The sequence below is a fragment of the Salmo salar genome, chromosome 10, assembly GCF_965601325.2.
Source record: "Salmo salar chromosome 10, fSalSal1, whole genome shotgun sequence".
NCBI classification, from domain to species: Eukaryota; Metazoa; Chordata; class Actinopteri; order Salmoniformes; family Salmonidae; genus Salmo; species Salmo salar.
This window is the reverse complement of record NC_138300.1, coordinates 123,005,318-123,025,459: the sequence shown is the minus strand read 5'-3', so window position 1 is coordinate 123,025,459 and position 20,142 is coordinate 123,005,318. Positions and strand designations below refer to the sequence as shown.

Here is a 20,142-nt window from a genome sequence, read left to right as displayed (position 1 = left end):
GTGTTGTATTACCTTTAAACCTATGCCATTGAAAAACACAGGGGCTGAGGAATATTTTGGCACTTCCTATTGCTTCCACTAGATGTCACCAGCCTTTACAAAGTGTTTTGAGTCTTCTGGAGGGAGATCTGACCGAACAAGAGCCATGGAACGATGATGGCCCATTAGACACCTGGCGCGCGAGTTCATGTTGGGTACGCTCGTTCCAATACGTTATAAAAGAGAATGCATTCGTCCACCTTGAATATTATTCATGTTCTGGTTAAAAAAGGCCCTAATGATTTATGCTATACAACGTTTGACATGTTTGAACGAACGTAAATATATTTTTTCCCCTCGTTCATGAAGTGAAGTCCGGCGGGCTTAGATCATGTGCTAACAAGACGGAGATTTTTGGACATAAATGATGAGCTTTTTTGAACAAAACTACATTCGTTATGGACCTGTGATACCTGGAAGTGACATCTGATGAAGAGAATCGAAGGTAATGGATTATTTACATAGTATTTTCGATTTTAGATCTCCCCAACATGGCGGCTAGTCTGTATCGCAACGCGTATTTTTCTGTGCGCAGTGCTCAGATTATTGCAAAGTGTGATTTCCCAGTAAGGTTATTTTTAAATCTGGCAAGTTGATTGCGTTCAAGAGATGTAAATCTATAATTCTTTAAATGACAATATAATATTTTACCAATGTTTTCTAATTTTAATTATTTAATTTGTGGTGCTGACTTGAATGCCGGTTATTGGAGGGAAACGATTTCCTGAACATCAACGCCACAGTAAAACGCTGTTTTTGGATATAAATATGAACTTGATAGAACTAAAAATGCATGCATTGCCTAACATAATGTCCTAGGAGTGTCATCTGTTGGAGATTGTAAAAGGTTAGTGCATAATTTTAGCTGATTTTATGGTTTTGGTGACGCCTGTCTTTGAATTGGCACAACATTACACACAACTCTTGTAAATGTACTGTCCTAACATACTCTAAATGTATGCTTTCGCCGTAAAACCTTTTTGAAATCGGAAAACGTGGTTAGATTAAGGAGATGTTTATCTTTCAAAGGGTGTAAAATAGTTGTATGTTTGAAAAATTAGAATTTTGACATTTATTTGGATTCAAATTTGCCGCTCTTGAAATGCACCTGCTGTTGATGGAGTGCACCACGGGTGGGACGCTTGCGTCCCACCTAGCCCATAGAGGATAAGTACCCATAAAACATTGTGATACAAGATGGTATCGCCCCTTATTGGCAAGAAATGTACAAAAAAAAGACAGCTAGCACAAGCTCACATGCTCCGGGAGGGACGAGAGGATTCATGACTAAATATATTTTGGAGCTAACCATATTCTTTTTTTTTTAGTCGCCTTAGTTGGAGCTGTGGCACGAAAGAGGTCTGTGTGTGTCCCGACGCCCAAGTGACAGTCAAGAAGCTTCCGTGGCTGTGTGTCTTGTGATGGGTTGTAAAAATCATCAAGGGCTCGGCTGCAGAGCACATAACTCTGCTGTACCCACAACTGTCTGATTATTTATTGATTCAAATTTGTAGGTCTAGGCTTCTATATTTGTAGGTAGGTTGTAGCCTACCTTGTTTAATAGTAGGCTATGGAAATAGGCCTATTCTACGCATTGTTTATTTTAGAAGTCTTTTGACTTCTCAGTCGACCCCCACCCATATCTTCATATTGTTTGCTCAATTTCACTTCTTGTTACTTGTAATATTTGTCCCTTCAAAAATAAAGCTGTGATAGAAAATGGCCTATAGAGAGACTGAGACTTTCACAATTGTTCCCATTTGAAAACTGCAACTTTAGGACATTACCCACTTTATTAGAAGAGCCTACTTGGGGGAAAAAAAACCTTTTGGTAACTTTAGCTTGTCTTCAGGCTATTTTCATTAGTAGGATTCGTTTTTTTTTTTTGAGGCCTTTTGGTTCACAACGGCAAGGAAGAGGGATACCTGCATCTATAATAGACTAAGCTTTGCTCAACTGTAAGCTTTGTTAAAAAAAAACAACAACTGATTGTTCAATTGTTCTCTCTTGATATTGGTTGTTCTACCTGTCATTATTACCGTCAGCCTCTTTATGTCCTAGCTTATTCAAAACAATTTCAAACTGTCTGATAAATGTGTTGTTTGATCATGAAGTAGCGTGGAGGGAGAATGCCAACATGCATACAAACTGAAGTCATATTCATATCAAATGGAGAGGGGGGGAAAAAAAATACAAAATGAGGCTTTTAAAATGGTGTTTCGTTATATGACCAAGATCATCCGACATTGAGAGAGAAAAAAACTAAACGTTTTCTGACTGGACATTTTGCGCTACTCTTGCCTTCTGTAAATTGTTTATTGAAGCTCTTTACTGCGTGGTGCCAGTCAAGTTGAAATAGGCTATACATCGTCTGTCACATCACGATGTCGTCACCATCGACGAGGGCTGTTAATTATCTTCGATATCCGACACCATCGAAATATCGCCCAATCCTAATCCATAGCAACGGTTTTATCCAGCTCGGTGTACCAGGATCATATATGCCAGTTCAATCCTGAACTAGACTACAGACCACTTTTTTTCTTTTTTTTTTAAACGAGGTTTAAAAAGAGAACAATCTGAGCCATCATTTCCTTCCTCTTACCTTTCATCTCTATTGCTGTATCCGCAAGTTTCTTCTCCAAGTCCTGCTTTTCCACAATGAACCTGTCTTTTTCCTGTTGAAGCTGGGCGATCGTCTTGGTGGCGTCCTCCTTGCTCTTCTTCTCTCGCTCCTCTAGCGAAGCCTTCTCAGTGGCTGATTTCCCCAGCTGGGCCTCCAGACTGTGCAGCTTGTCGAGACCTTGGGCGTGAGCACCGGCCAGACCTGTCAGCCTCTCAAGCAACCCACGGTTCTCTTTGCCCTGGAAGGACACACAACGTATCAACAAAGAAATGCTATACAGTGGTGTTTCTTGACCACATGAGTTGAGTGACTACAAACGCTATGGTCATGAGCTGAGACTAAGACCCAGACCAGGAAATTTATCCCAGGCCCGTTGTACCGAGAACAGAACAAGATCCTGGTCTCAACCGGTATCAGTGTGTTAGCTTAGCATATAGCACTACCTCCCTGAACGTGCCTCTGACCGGGCTTGAACCAGGGTCCTCTACCTCGCCAACACACGTGACCGCTCGCTTGACAACGTGCGAACCGACTGAGGTATACCAAAAGTACCAGTTGGATGGCTTCATCTGCGACATTTCAAGTTTAGCTGTGGAGTGAGTTTACAGTACGTTCTCTGTTACACCAACACAAGATAAAGACTTCACCTCACTAACCCCACCTCCTCCAACAAGACCCCACCTCCTCCAACAAGACTCCACCCCAATAACTCCACCTCTTCCAACAAGACTCCACCTCTTCCAACAAGACTCCACCTCTTCCAACAAGACTCCACCTCTTCCAACAAGACTCCACCTCTTCCAACAAGACTCCACCTCTTCCAACAAGACTCCACCTCTTCCAACAAGACTCCACCTCTTCCAACAAGACTCCACCTCTTCCAACAAGACTCCACCTCTTCCAACAAGACTCCACCTCTTCCAACAAGACTCCACCTCTTCCAACAAGACTCCACCTCTTCCAACAAGACTCCACCTCTTCCAACAAGACTCCACCTCTTCCAACAAGACTCCACCTCTTCCAACAAGACTCCACCTCTTCCAACAAGACTCCACCTCTTCCAACAAGACTCCACCTCTTCCAACAAGACTCCACCTCTTCCAACAAGACTCCACCTCTTCCAACAAGACTCCACCTCTTCCAACAAGACTCCACCTCTTCCAACAAGACTCCACCTCTTCCAACAAGACTCCACCCTAATAACCCCACCTCCTCCAACAAGACTCCACCCTAATAACCCCACCCAACAAGACTCCACCCCACTAACCCCACCTCTTCCAACAAGACTTTACCCCAATAACCCCGCCTCCTCCAACAAGACTCCACCCCAATAACCCCACCTCTTCCAACAAGACTCCACCTCTTCCAACAAGACCACCCCAATAACCCCACCTCTTCCAACAAGACCACCCCAATAACCCCACCTCTTCCAACAAGACTCCACCTCTTCCAACAAGACTCCACCCCAATAACCCCACCTCTTCCAACAAGACTCCACCCCAATAACCCCACCCCTTCCAACAAGACCACCCCACTAACTCCACCCCTTCCAACAAGACTCCACCCCTTCCAACAAGACTCCACCCCAATAACCCCACCTCTTCCAGGTCAGTGTTGTACTGTTGTTTTTTTATTGGGGGGGTTCTAACCTGATCCTCCAGTTTCTTCCTGAGCTGCTGGCACCTGTAGGAGAGTTGTACGTTATGTACCAGACGACGCAGGGTCTGGAAGCGCCTCCTGGCCAGCCACGCCCGGGCATACTTCTGTAAGATTAGTGCTTTCTGCACCTCCACCATCTGAGTTTATACACAGAGATGCATTAATAAAAACAGACATGCACACAGACTACTGACATCTAGTCAAATTCCCATGCGTTCTCAGTTGGTAGATAATGTGTTGATAACTACAGCTAAATTCAAATCTATTCAGACAGGACACAGCACAATACCTTTTTGTAGCGTTTCCTGGCTATCCAGCCTCTAGTGAAGGCTTGTATGATGATAGAGGAGGACCGGACCGTTCTATAGATCTGTCTGGTTAGATAACCTCTCCAGTACCTCTGAATGACCACAGCAGCCCAGCCTTGCTTCAACGCTGCAGCCGTCACCGATTTACTACAGAGAAACGGGAAGAGACGATCACGAGCATACCCCCTGAGTCCCTTCCCCGTTTCACACACCTGGTAGTGTGGTGGATGGGACTACCAGCTCTCTGTAACCTAGAGGCCAACCAGTGGGTCCATCTCCTCTATACCACCTGGTAGTGTGGTGGATGGGACTACCAGCTCTCTGTAACCTAGAGGACAACCAGTGGGTCCATCTCCTCTATACCACCTGGTAGTGTGGTGGATGGGACTACCAGCTCTCTGTAACCTAGAGGCCAACCAGTGGGTCCATCTCCTCTATACCACCTGGTAGTGTGGTGGATGGGACTACCAGCTCTCTGTAACCTAGAGGCCAACCAGTGGGTCCATCTCCTCTATACCACCTGGTAGTGTGGTGGATGGGACTACCAGCTCTCTGTAACCTAGAGGCCAACCAGTGGGTCCATCTCCTCTATACCACCTGGTAGTTTGGTGGATGGGACTACCAGCTCTCTGTAACCTAGAGGCCAACCAGTGGGTTCATCTCCTCTATACCACCCACCTGGTAGTGTGGTGGATGGGACTACCAGCTCTCTGTAACCTAGAGGCCAACCAGTGGGTTCATCTCCTCTATACCACCCCCTGGTAGTGTGGTGGATGGGACTACCAGCTCTCTGTAACCTAGAGGCCAACCAGTGGGTCCATCTCCTCTATACCACCTGGTAGTGTGGTGGATGGGACTACCAGCTCTCTGTAACCTAGAGGCCAACCAGTGGGTCCATCTCCTCTATACCACCTGGTAGTGTGGTGGATGGGACTACCAGCTCTCTGTAACCTAGAGGCCAACCAGTGGGTCCATCTCCTCTATACCACCCACCTGGTAGTGTGGTGGATGGGACTACCAGCTCTCTGTAACCTAGAGGCCAACCAGTGGGTCCATCTCCTCTATACCACCCACCTGGTAGTGTGGTGGATGGGACTACCAGCTCTCTGTAACCTAGAGGCCAACCAGTGGGTCCATCTCCTCTATACCACCCACCTGGTAGTGTGGTGGATGGGACTACCAGCTCTCTGTAACCTAGAGGCCAACCAGTGGGTCCATCTCCTCTATACCACCCACCTGGTAGTGTGGTGGATGGGACTACCAGCTCTCTGTAACCTAGAGGCCAACCAGTGGGTCCATCTCCTCTATACCACCCACCTGGTAGTGTGGTGGATGGGACTACCAGCTCTCTGTAACCTAGAGGCCAACCAGTGGGTCCATCTCCTCTATACCACCTGGTAGTGTGGTGGATGGGACTACCAGCTCTCTGTAACCTAGAGGCCAACCACTGGGTCCATCTCCTCTATACCACCTGGTAGTGTGGTGGATGGGACTACCAGCTCTCTGTAACCTAGAGGCCAAACAGTGGGTCCATCTCCTCTATACCACCCACCTGGTAGTGTGGTGGATGGGACTACCAGCTCTCTGTAACCTAGAGGCCAACCAGTGGGTCCATCTCCTCTATACCACCTGGTAGTGTGGTGGATGGGACTACCAGCTCTCTGTAACCTAGAGGCCAACCAGTGGGTCCATCTCCTCTATACCACCTGGTAGTGTGGTGGATGGGACTACCAGCTCTCTGTAACCTAGAGGCCAACCAGTGGGTCCATCTCCTCTATACCACCTGGTAGTGTGGTGGATGGGACTACCAGCTCTCTGTAACCTAGAGGTCAACCAGTGGGTCCATCTCCTCTATACCACCTGGTAGTGTGGTGGATGGGACTACCAGCTCTCTGTAACCTAGAGGCCAACCAGTGGGTCCATCTCCTCTATACCACCTGGTAGTGTGGTGGATGGGACTACCAGCTCTCTGTAACCTAGAGGCCAACCAGTGGGTCCATCTCCTCTATACCACCCACCTGGTAGTGTGGTGGATGGGACTACCAGCTCTCTGTAACCTAGAGGCCAACCAGTGGGTCCATCTCCTCTATACCACCCACCTGGTAGTGTGGTGGATGGGACTACCAGCTCTCTGTAACCTAGAGGCCAACCAGTGGGTCCATCTCCTCTATACCACCCACCTGGTAGTGTGGTGGATGGGACTACCAGCTCTCTGTAACCTAGAGGCCAACCAGTGGGTCCATCTCCTCTATACCACCTGGTAGTGTGGTGGATGGGACTACCAGCTCTCTGTAACCTAGAGGCCAACCACTGGGTCCATCTCCTCTATACCACCTGGTAGTGTGGTGGATGGGACTACCAGCTCTCTGTAACCTAGAGGCCAAACAGTGGGTCCATCTCCTCTATACCACCCACCTGGTAGTGTGGTGGATGGGACTACCAGCTCTCTGTAACCTAGAGGCCAACCAGTGGGTCCATCTCCTCTATACCACCTGGTAGTGTGGTGGATGGGACTACCAGCTCTCTGTAACCTAGAGGCCAACCAGTGGGTCCATCTCCTCTATACCACCTGGTAGTGTGGTGGATGGGACTACCAGCTCTCTGTAACCTAGAGGCCAACCAGTGGGTCCATCTCCTCTATACCACCTGGTAGTGTGGTGGATGGGACTACCAGCTCTCTGTAACCTAGAGGTCAACCAGTGGGTCCATCTCCTCTATACCACCTGGTAGTGTGGTGGATGGGACTACCAGCTCTCTGTAACCTAGAGGCCAACCAGTGGGTCCATCTCCTCTATACCACCTGGTAGTGTGGTGGATGGAACTACCAGCTCTCTGTAACCTAGAGGCCAAACAGTGGGTCCATCTCCTCTATACCACCCACCTGGTAGTGTGGTGGATGGGACTACCAGCTCTCTGTAACCTAGAGGCCAACCAGTGGGTTCATCTCCTCTATACCATGTTTCTTGTAGGATGACTGTCTGTAATTCCAATTTCTTTGATTAAGTCTGGGTTCCTGCTCTTTAGGCCAAAGCCAGACGACCTCAGACCTTATATATTCCAGGATAAGATAGTAAAAAGCTTTATGTTCTATAGTCTCTTGTGTTGTTTTTGTGTGGTTTAGGACCACTACAGTAGGTGTGAGCAGAGCATGTTGAGCATCTGATACATGCATTGTATTCGGAAAGTATTCAGACCCCTTCCCTTTTTCTAAAATTTGCTACAGCATTATTCTAAAGTGGATTAACATTTTTCCTTCAATCAATCTACACCAAATACCCCATAATGACAAAGTGAAAACAGGTTATACATTTTTGCACATTTACTAAAAATAAAAAAAACAGAAAAACCTTATTTACATAAGTATTCAGACCCTTCGCTATGAGACTCGAAATTGAGCTCAAGTGCATCTTGTTTCCATTGATCATCCTTGAGATGTTTCTACAACTTGATTGGAGTCCACCTGGGGTAAATTCAATTGATTGGACATAATTTGTCTATATAAAAAGGTCCCACAGTTGACAGTGCACGTCAGAGCAAAAATCAAGCCATGAGGACGAAGGAATTGTCCGTAGAGCTCCGAGACACGATTGCGTTGAGGCACAGATCTGGGGAAGGGTACCAAAAAAACTCCTGCAGCATTGAAGGTCCCCAAGAACACAGTGGCCTCCATCATTTTTAAATGGAAGAAGTTTGGAACCACCAAGACTCTTCCTAGAGCTGGCCGCCTGGCCAAACTGAGCAATCGGGGGAGAAGGGCTTTGGTCAGGGAGGTGACCAAGAACCGGATGGTCACTATGACAGAGCTCCAGAGTTCCTCTTTGGAGATGGGAGAACCTTCCAGAAGGACAACCATCGCTGCAGCACTCCACATATCAGGCCTTTATGGAAGAGTAGCCAGACAGAAGCCACTCCTCAGTAAAAGGCACATGACAGCCCACTTGGAGTTTGCCAACAAGCACCTAAAGATTCTCAGACAATGAGAAACAAGATTCTCTGGTCTGATGAAACCAAGATTGAACTCTCTGGCCTTAATGTCAAGCGTCACGTCTGGAGGAAACCTGGTACCATCCCTACGGTGAAGCATGGTGGTGGCAGCATCATGCTGTGGGGATGTTTTTCAGTGGCAGGGACTGGGAGACTAGTCAGGATTGAGGGAAAGATGAACGGAGCAAAGTACAGAGAGATCCTTGATGAAAACCTGCTCAGGACCTCAGACTGGGGCGAAGGTTCACCTTCCAACAGGACAATGACACTAAGCACACAGCCAAGACAACGCAGGAGTGGCTTCAGGGCTTCAATCTCGGAATGTCCTTGAGTGGCCCAGCCAGAGTCCAGACTTCAACCAGATCTAACATCTCTGGAGAGACCTGAAAATAGCTGTGCAGCGACGCTCCCCATCCAATCTGACAGATCTTGAGAGGATCTGCAGAGAATAAATGGGAGAAACTCCCCAAATACAGGTGTGCCAAGCTTGTAGCGTCATACCCAAGAACATTCGAGGCTGTATTCACAGCCAAAGGTGCTTCAACAAAGTACTGAGTAAAAGGTCAGAATACTTATGTAACTGTGATATTTCAGTTTTTTATTTTCAATAAATTAGCAAAAGTATAAAAATGTGTTTTTGCTTTGTAATTATGGGGTATCGTGTGTAGATTGATGAGGGGGAAAAAAAACAATTTCATCCATTTTATAATAGTGCTGTAACGTAACAAAATGTTTAAAAAGTCAAGGGGTTTGAATACTTCCCGAATGCACTGTACATTTGATACATACCCCTCTCTCGCTCTCTCTCTACTGCCCCCCCTCTCTTTACTGCCCCTCGCTCTCGCCCCCTCCACTGCCTCCCCCTCTACTGCCCCCCTCTCTCCCTCTACTGCCCCCTCTCTCCCTCTACTGCCCCCTCTCTCCCTCTACTGCCCCCTCTCTCTCCCTCTCTCCTGCCCGTTGTAGTGGTTGTGAAGACACTCACCGTATCCGTCTCTGTCCGCGGACGTACTGTTGCAGGACGACGGCCGCCTCCCTCATACGGAGGAAGGTCCTCCTGTGGCTCCACCCCCTCACATGCTTCTGGATGGTCACACACGCCCCTCGGAGACGGTCCAATCGCAGCTTCTCCAAGTACGCCACCTGACCCGCTCGGAAGAAGATCTTGGTCCGGCCAAACTTGTACTGGTTGGAGTCCTGGGAGGGGGAAGTGGGTGACATCAGACACATTGGCAAAAGGACCTAATATAAAGAACAGATCGACCTGGATACACACCTCAACAGATTCACCGAGGAGACAGTTCAGCGTTGTGTGTTTAGCACATGCACAACTCAATGACTTTTAACCTAAAAATCATTCATCGATGTCAAATGGGAGACTTTCAACGAATATTCTAAAGTTAAGAGCACAGATCAGAAGAGTGCTATAAAAGTAAGCAAGGGGACAGGGAAGGAGATCAGACAGGGAAGGAGATCAGAAGAGTGCTATAAAAGTAAGCAAGGGGACAGGGAAGGAGATCAGACAGGGAAGGAGATCAGAAGAGTGCTATAAAAGTAAGCAAGGGGACAGGGAAGGAGATCAGACAGGGAAGGAGATCAGACAGGAGGGTCGGGGCTATAAAAGTAAGCAAGGGGACAGGGAAGTAGATCAGAAGAGTGCTATAAAAGTAAGCAAGGGGACAGGGAAGGAGATCAGAAGAGTGCTATAAAAGTAAGCAAGGGGACGGGGGACAAGTTTGACTCATATCTCATCCGGTGCCGACAAAGATGGCCGCCTCGCATCGCGTTCCTAGGAAACTATGCAGTATTTTGTTTATTACTGCACGGTCGGAACTAGAAGCGCAAGCATTTCGCTACACTTGCATTAACACCTGCTAACCATGTGTATGTGACAAATAAATTTGATATCTCCGGCATATGTTCAGCCCTCACCTGAATCAGCCTCTGCAGCACCGTCCTACAAGTCTGCTTCTTGTCGGTGAGAAGCAGCTCCTGTTGGCTCATCAGTATACTGTACCGGCTGTAGAACTCTATGTACGTCCACCTGTCAATCAGAACAACAGTTTAGTTAATACAAGGTTAATAAGCTTGTAAGGATGGTTTCCCGGGACACAGATAAAAGTCCTGGACTAAAAAGCACTATCAACAAAGATTCTCTGAAAGAGCTTCGTTTTTAGTTCAGGACTGATTAATCTGTACCCGGGAAACTGGCCCGTAGAGTTCACTGCTGTGTTGTTACTGAAGGACGTATGGAGAGGTGGATGCTGGGTGAAGATCACCTGGAAGGGTAGCTCTGAGCGCTGATGTGAATGGTCTCCAGGACTCCACACGCCCTCAGCTGCTGGACCACCCGCTTAGAGTCATACCTGACAGGACATAATGACACACTCCGGGTTATCAAGATGTCGTATTGAGAAACACCCCCAAGGCACACTCCGGGTTATCAAGATGACGTATTGAGAAACACCCCCAAGGCACACTCCGGGTTATCAAGATGACGTATTGAGAAACACCCCGGAGTGTGTCTTGGGGGAGTATCAAGATGGCGTATTGAGAAACACCCCGGAGTGTGTCTTGGGGGAGTATCAAGATGACGTATTGAGAAACACCCCGGAGTGTGTCTTGGGGGAGTATCAAGATGGCGTATTGAGAAACACCCCGGAGTGTGTCTTGGGGGAGTATCAAGATGGCGTATTGAGAAACACCCCGGAGTGTGTCTTGGGGGGGTATCAAGATGGCGTATTGAGAAACACCCCGGAGTGTGTCTTGGGGGAGTATCAAGATGACGTATTGAGAAACACCCCCAACACACAAAGACTTCAGAATGAACCCTTTGAAGACACAGGAGTACTGGAGTCTTGCCACAGATTTTTTTTTTTAAGCCCCATTTTACACATAATACAATATAAATCTGGAAATACAGCCCAGAGCTGGAAGAGACTGGTCTCTCTCTCTCATGGTACAGAAAGGAAGTGACAACACAGACTACAGTAGCAGAAGATTTGTTGGCGTCCTTTATGACCTCATCACGGCGGATGTAGAGTATTAAGTAGGTACTGTACGTGGAACTACTTACTCGAAAGGCATCTTTTCCTCGTTGGGCTTGATGCAGCGTACGTAGTGAGGGGTGGTGGCGTTCAGTGTCTCCATCAGAAGGTACAGAGAACTACGGAACTGCAGGAAAGACAGTGTTACACACACGGGGGTCCAAGCTCTATTACACATACCATCGCAAAAGGTGCTTTTAGCTGAATGACTTCCATTTGACAATATCAATATAGTCTGTACATATAAAATGTTGTTTCAATGATAAGTATAGTAATTCAATTCGTGTTTATCGTTTTATTTTCTAAGCGATAGTAAACATGATTGGTCACCTACTTTCTCACCCACGGTGGTCCTGAGATTCTTATTGGCTGGTTTCACCCCAGGCCGGGCAGGCCTCACTTTAATGCCTTTACTGCCGACTCCGCCTGGCTCCTCCTCCAGGAAGAAGTTGGCCAGGAGAGGAAACTGATAGTGTCAGGAAATAGAATGAGTCACACATAAACAGTCCAGTATGGGTCAAACAAGGTATGTTTAAAACAGGAAATAGACATGTAATAAGCACAAAATACACACGTAATAACATGATAGACACGTAATAACATGAAATAAACACGTAATAACATGAAATAAACACTTAATAACATGAAATAAACACTTAATAACATGAAATAAACACTTAATAACATGATAGACACGTAATAACATGATAGACACGTAATAACATGATAGACACGTAATAACATGAAATAGACACGTAATAACATGAAATAGACACGTAATAACATGAAATAGACACGTAATAACATGAAATAGACACGTAATAACATGAAATAGACACGTAATAAGATGAAATAGACACGTAATAACATGAAATAGACACGTAAAAACATGAAATAGACACGTAAAAACATGAAATAGACACGTAATAACATGAAATAGACACGTAATAACATGAAATAAACACGTAAAAACATGAAATAGACACGTAATAACACGAAATAAACTTGAAATGGGCACATCTTGGTTCCTGGAGTTAAAACCCTGTACTACGGTGAAGGATATCACAGGATTTCAGCCATGGACTGCTGCTGTCGTAGTGCACGTGGGACCAATTTACATAAAAAAAAGAGTAAATCACAACTAATGAAACTGGATTTTATTGAGTTGATCAACACCCTAAAAGGCTATGAAAAGCATCCAATTATATCTGGTGCCGTGCTGAGTCGCAGCTGTGAAAAGGTTCAGCAGGCTCTTAACACTTTATATCTGTCTTAAATAATACTGCCGCTGTTGGCATAACTTTAAATACTGCCACTGTTGGCATAACTTTAAATACTGCCACTGTTGGTATAACTTTAAATACTGCCTCTGTTGGCATAACTTTAAATACTGCCACTGTTGGCATAACTTTAAATACTGCCACTGTTGGCATAACTTTAAATACTGCCACTGTTGGCATAACTTTAAATACTGCCACTGTTGGTATAACTTTAAATACTGCCACTGTTGGCATAACTTTAAATACTGCCACTCTGTTGGTATAACTTTAAATACTGCCACTGTTGGCATAACTTTAAATACTGCCACTGTTGGTATAACTTTAAATACTGCCACTGTTGGCATAACTTTAAATACTGCCACTGTTGGCATAACTTTAAATACTGCCACTGTTGGCATAACTTTAAATACTGCCACTGTTGGTATAACTTTAAATACTGCCACTGTTGGCATAACTTTAAATACTGCCACTGTTGGTATAACTTTAAATACTTGAGACACTTTTTGGAAACAAAATACGCTCTACAGAGATGGACTCCACCCAGACCATCTAGGAGCCTGGACCTGATCTCTACCCAGACCATCTAGGAGCCTGGACCCAGACTCCACCCAGACCATCTAGGAGCCTGGACCCAGACTCCACCCAGACCATCTAGGAGCCTGGACCCAGACTCCACCCAGACCATCTAGGAGCCTGGACCCAGACTCCACCCAGACCATCTAGGAGCCTGGACCTGATCTCTACCCAGACCATCTAGGAGCCTGGACCCAGACTCCACCCAGACCATCTAGGAGCCTGGACCCAGACTCCACCCAGACCATCTAGGAGCCTGGACCCAGACTCCACCCAGACCATCTAGGAGCCTGGACCCAGACTCCCCCCAGACCATCTGGACCCAGACTCCCCCCAGACCATCTAGGAGCCTGGACCTGATCTCTACCCAGACCATCTAGGAGCCTGGACCCAGACTCCACCCAGACCATCTAGGAGCCTGGACCTGATCTCTACCCAGACCATCTAGCAGCCTGGACCCAGACTCCACCCAGACCATCTAGGAGCCTGGACCTGATCTCTACCCAGACCATCTAGGAGCCTGGACCCAGACTCCACCCAGACCATCTAGGAGCCTGGACCCAGACTCCACCCAGACCATCTAGGAGCCTGGACCTGATCTCTACCCAGACCATCTAGGAGCCTGGACCCAGACTCCACCCAGACCATCTAGGAGCCTGGACCCAGACTCCACCCAGACCATCGAGGAGCCTGGACCCAGACTCCACCCAGACCATCGAGGAGCCTGGACCCAGACTCCACCCAGACCATCTAGGAGCCTGGACCCAGACTCCCCCCAGACCATCTGGACCCAGACTCCCCCCAGACCATCTAGGAGCCTGGACCTGATCTCTACCCAGACCATCTAGGAGCCTGGACCCAGACTCCCCCCAGACCATCTGGACCCAGACTCCCCCCAGACCATCTAGGAGCCTGGACCTGATCTCTACCCAGACCATCTAGGAGCCTGGACCTGATCTCTACCCAGACCATCTAGGAGCCTGGACCCAGACTCCACCCAGACCATCTGGACGCAGACTCCACCCAGACCATCTAGGAGCCTGGACCCAGACTCTACCCAGACCATCTAGGAGCCTGGACCCAGACTCCACCCAGACCATTTAGGAGCCTGGACCCAGACTCCACCCAGACCATTTAGGAGCCTGGACCCAGACTCCACCCAGACCATCTAGGAGCCTGGACCCAGACTCCCCCCAGACCATCTAGGAGCCTGGACCCAGACTCCACCCAGACCATCTAGGAGCCTGGACCCAGACTCCACCCAGACCATCTAAGAGCCTGGACCCAGACTCCACCCAGACCATCTAGGAGCCTGGACCCAGACGATCTAGGAGCCTGGACCCAGACTCCACCCAGACCATCTAGGAGCCTGGACCCAGACTCCACCCAGACCATCTAGGAGCCTGGACCCAGACTCCACCCAGACCATCTAGGACCCTGGACCCAGACTCCCACCAAGACCATCTAGGACCCAGACTCCACCCAGACCATCTAGGAGCTTGGACCCAGACCATCTAGGACCCTGGACCCAGACTCCACCCAGACCATCTAGGACCCTGGACCCAGACCATCTAGGAGCCTGGACCTGAACTCCACCCAGACCATCTAGGACCCTGGACCCTCTTCACATTTACAGGTTACGTTAAGATCTTGACTCAGGTAATACCTCCCATCCTCTCTAAGCGTGATCATCGTACTGTTGTCTATACTGCCAGGGGTGTTGTCAGTTGTAATCTTGAAACCATTCATTTCAACTCCACTCTTAGATCTGCTATTGTTAGCTCAAAAGAGGATCCCTGTGTGGTCTCTGCTCACCCAGTGCTATTAGTTCAAATTTGGAATTCCATAAACTTGAATACAGCCTCAGTTTTCAAATCACGTAGAGGGCTTGGGCTGTTGCACGATTGCAAATCAAAGCCCAAGAAAAATTGGTTACTCAGAGTTCCTCATATTGACATTGGCTGTGGCCTCGGATGGTGCCAACCTGTTGGCTTGGATTAAATGTCAGGAATTGTGAAAAACTGAGTTTCAAATGTATTTGGCTAAGGTGTATGTAAACTTTGACTTCAACTGTATATACTCAGCAAAAAAAGAAACATCCCCTTTTTCAGGACCCTGTCTTTCAAAGATAATTCGTAAAAATCCAAATGACTTCACAGATCTTCATTGTAAAGGGTTTAAACACTGTTTTCCATGCTTGTTCAATGAACCATAAACAATTAATGAACATGCACCTGTGGAACGGTCGTTAAGACACTAACAGCTTACAGACGGTAGGCAATTAAGGTCACAGTTATGAAAAATTAGGACACTAAAGAGGCCTTTCTACTGACTCTGAAAATCACCAAAAGAAAAATGCCCAGGGTCCCTGCTCATCTGCGTGCACGTGCCTTAGGCATGCTGCAAGGAGGCATGAGGACTGCAGATGTGGCCAGGGCAATAAATTGCAATGTCCGTACTGTGAGACGCCTAAGACAGCGCTACAGGGAGACAGGACGGACAGCTGATCGTCCTCGCAGTGGCAGACCACGTGTAACAACACCTGCACAGGATCGGTACATCTGAACATCACACCTGCAGGACAGGAACAGGATGGCAACAACAACTGCCCGAGTTACACCAGGAACGCACAATCCCTCCATCAGTACTCAGACTGTCCGCAATAGGCTGAGAGAGGCTGGACTGAGGGCTTGTAGGCCTGTTGTAAGGCAGGTCCTCACCGGCAACAACGTCGCCTATGGGCACAAACCCACCGTCGCTGGACCAGACAGGACTGGAAAAAAGTGCTCTTCACTGATGAGTCGCGGTTTTGTCTCACCAGGGGTGATGGTCGGATTTGCGTTTATCGTCGAAGGAATGAGCGTTACACTGAGGCCTGTACTCTGGAGCGGGATTGATTTGGAGGTGGAGGGTCCGTCATGGTCTGGGGCGGTGTGTCACAGCATCATCGGACTGAGCTTGTTGTCATTGCAGGCAATCTCAACGCTGTGTGTTACAGGGAAGACATCCTCCTCCCTCATGCGGTACCCTTCCTGCAGGCTAATCCTGACATGACCCTCCAGCATGACAATGCCACCAGCCATACTGCTCGTTCTGTACGTGATTTCCTGCAAGACAGGAATGTCAGTGTTCTGCCATGGCCAGCGAAGAGCCCGGATCTCAATTCCATTGAGCACGTCTGGGACCTGTTGGATCGGAGGGTGAGGGCTAGGGCCATTCCCCCCAGAAATGTCCGGGAACTTGCAGGTGCCTTGGTGGAAGAGTGGGGTAACATCTCACAGCAAGAACTGGCAAATCTGGTGCAGTCCATGAGGAGGAGATGCACTGCAGTACTTAAAGCAGCTGGTGGCCACTGTCGTGGACGAATCAGAATTAGTTGGGTAACATAGATAATTAAGATGTTTTATTAGTATAATATGCTTATTTGAGGTACTTGTCATTAGAAAGTGTCCATTGGACTCTGGTGTCTTTTCAGTTGCACGTCTACCTTAGCCGGGGCTCAAAAGTATCTTAAGTATTAAAGATGTAGTTTAACTCAGACTGGTGTGTTTGTAACTCTTCTCATTTGGTAATGCAGAAATTAGCCACCACACCACACCAGATACTGACTGTTACTTTTGATTTTGACCCCCCCCTTTGTTCAGGGACACATGATTCCATTTCTGTTAGTCACATGTCTGTGGAACTTGTTCAGTTTATGTCTCAGTTGTTTAATCTTGTTATGTTCATACAAATATTTACACATGTTAAGTTTGCTGAAAATAAAGGACGTTGACAGTGAGAGGATGTTTCTTTTTTTGCTGAGATATATATATATATATATATCGTTTTTTTGTGTATGTTAAATGTGTATTTTATATTGTATTATACAAGGCCCATTTGGAAAAGAGACCTAGGTCTCCATATGTCTTCCCTATCAAAATAAAGGTTAAATAAATACAAATAACAATGTAGTAAGCATGTTAAGAAACACACTGAGAAGGAGAGTCAATACCTTACTGGTTCTCATGGTGTCTATCAGCTCTTCATACAGTGTGTCTCTGTTCTTCTCTAGAAAGCCCCAGCACTGATATTCTACCTGTAAATGGCACAACACAGATTTCAAAGCAAAGCCACAGATTTGAGGTATGCATTGGTAAAACAGAAAATAATTTTATTTTACAAATGAATTGAAAAAATAAAACTATAAAAACATCATAAATTGGATGTAAAATGAGCAAGGGGTGAATTCCATTGAAATGTAGTCACTTCAGGAAGTAAACTGACATTCCAATTGCTTCCTGACATGACTGAATCGAAATGGAATTCAGTCCAACGGTGACACTGAGTGTGACTGTACCTTATCAGCAAAGTGTTGGATGATGAAGGCTTCGTTGGACATCCTGGGCTTCTCAAACAGAGGGTTGTCAACCAGGTAGTTGTACAGCTTCTGAATCCAGTTCTGATCTGTACCCTGGGGGAACTGGAGAGAGCGAGAGAGAGAGCGAGAGAGAGAGCGAGAGAGAGAGCGAGAGAGAGAGCGAGAGAGAGAGCGAGATTGACAAAAATAGAACATACAGTATTAGAAATACAAAACAATATGCCACAGACTCTGGAGTACATATTATCCATGGCGATGGGAGTTGGAGCCTGGTCTCAGCCCTTTCTATCCATCCCTCCACCGTGTATCATCCGTTATAAAAACGGACTGGTTCCAGCCCTGAATGCTGATTGGCTGACAGCTGTGGTATACCTTTATAGTTAAATAAAGGATAAATAAATAAAAAATAACAGACCGTATACCACGGGTATGACAAAACATTTAGTTTTACTGCTCTAAGTACATTGGTAACCAGTTTATAATAGCAATAAGGCACCTCTGGGGTTTGTGGTACATGGCCAATATACCACTGCTAAGGGCTGTGTCCAGGCACTAAGAACAGCCCTTAGCCGTGGTATATTGGCCATATACCACACCCCCTCACGCTTTATTGCTTAATAATTATACATTTTTATTTCACCTTTATTTAACCAGGTAGGCTAGTTGAGAACAAGTTCTCATTTACAACTGCGACCTGGCCAAGATAAAGCAAAGCAGTTTGACACAGTCAATAATACAGTAGAAAAAGTCTATATACAGTGTGTGCAAATGAGGTAAGATAAGGGCGGTAAGGCAATAAATAGGCCGTAGTGGCGAAGTAATTACAATATAGCAATTAAACACTGGAATGGTAGAATGTGCAAGTAGAGATACTGGGGTGCAAAGGAGCAAGATAAATAAATAAATAAATAAATAAATAAATAAATACAGTATGGGGATGAGGTCGTTGGATGGGCTATTTACAGATGGGCTATGTACAGGTTATACCATGGCATTGTTGAATACTTGTTTCTGATTGGCTTGAAGGGCATTCTGGAGCGTGCATTATTTTCCCTATAACGCATGTTATGTTGGGTACAGTGGGTACAACATCTCCTATACACTTCCTGACAAACGGTGACTGAGTTGATCAATTAGTGGATAGGAGATGTTGTACCCACTGTGACTATTAAAACCTACCTAAACCAGAAACCGTGGATAGATGGTAGCATTCTCGCAAAACTGAAAGCGCGAACCATCACATTTCACCATGGCAAGGTGACTGGGAATATGGCCGAATACAAACAGTGTAGTTATTCCCTCCGTAAGGCAATCAAACAGGCAAAACGTCAGTATACAGACAAAGTGGAGTCGCAATTTAACGGCTCAGACATGAGACGATTGTGGCAGCGTCTACAGACAATCACGGATTACAAAGGGAAAACCAGCCACGTTGAGGACATCGACGTCTTGCTTCCGGACAAGCTAAACACCTTCTTCGTCCACTTTGAGGATAACACAGTGCCACCGACGCGGCCCGCTACAAAGTACTGTGGGCTCTCCTCCTCCGTGGCCGATGTGAGTAAGACATTTAAACGTGTTAACCCTCGCTTGGCTGCTGGCCCAGACAGCATCCCGAGCCGCGTCCTCAGAGCATGCGCAGACCAGCTGGCTGGAGTGTTTACAGACATATTCACTCTCTCCCTATCCCAGTCTGCTGTCCCCACATGCTTCAAGATGGCCACCACTGTTTCCTGTACCCAAGAACTAAATGACTATCGCCCCGTAGCACTCACTTCTGTCATCATGAAGTGCTTTGAGAGACTAGTGAAGGATTATATCACCTTCACCCTACCTGACACCCTAGACCCCCTTCAATTTGCTTACCACACCAACAGATCCACAGACGATGCAATCGCCATCACACTGCACTCTGCCCTAACCCATCTGGACAAGAGGAATACCTATGTAAGAATGCTGTTCATCGATTACAGCTCAGCACTCAACACCATAGTACCCTCCAAGCTCATCATTAAGCTAGAGGCCCTGGGTCTGAACCCCGCCTTGCGCAATTGGGTCCTGGACTTCCTGACGGGCCGCCCCCAGGTGGCCAAACTTTTACAGATGCACAATCGAGAGGATCCTGTTGGGCTGTATCACCGCCTGGTACGGCGACTACACCGCCCGCAACTGCAGGGCTCTCCAGAGGGTGGTGCGGTCTGCACAACGCATCACCGGGGGCAAACTACCTGCCCTCCAGGAAACCTACACCACCCGATGTCACAGG

The 20,142-nt window shown here is 47.0% G+C and overlaps 1 protein-coding gene across 2 annotated transcripts in view; it reads right to left on the bottom strand.

Annotated features, from left to right (window-relative positions):
- Positions 1 to 20,142, bottom strand: part of LOC106561778 (unconventional myosin-Vc) — a 56,144-nt gene that overhangs the window by 20,123 nt on the left and 15,879 nt on the right. For both annotated transcript variants that reach the window (XM_045688614.2, XM_082957462.1), the window contains exons 13-22: positions 17,856 to 17,978; positions 17,511 to 17,594; positions 11,998 to 12,129; positions 11,693 to 11,790; positions 10,896 to 10,982; positions 10,549 to 10,660; positions 9,602 to 9,813; positions 4,614 to 4,779; positions 4,315 to 4,461; positions 2,645 to 2,903 (exon numbers count right to left, since the gene is read on the bottom strand). In XM_045688614.2, coding sequence (XP_045544570.1) covers positions 2,645 to 2,903; positions 4,315 to 4,461; positions 4,614 to 4,779; positions 9,602 to 9,813; positions 10,549 to 10,660; positions 10,896 to 10,982; positions 11,693 to 11,790; positions 11,998 to 12,129; positions 17,511 to 17,594; positions 17,856 to 17,978 — 1,420 coding nt within the window. The remainder of the gene's footprint in view (positions 1 to 2,644; positions 2,904 to 4,314; positions 4,462 to 4,613; positions 4,780 to 9,601; positions 9,814 to 10,548; positions 10,661 to 10,895; positions 10,983 to 11,692; positions 11,791 to 11,997; positions 12,130 to 17,510; positions 17,595 to 17,855; positions 17,979 to 20,142) is intronic.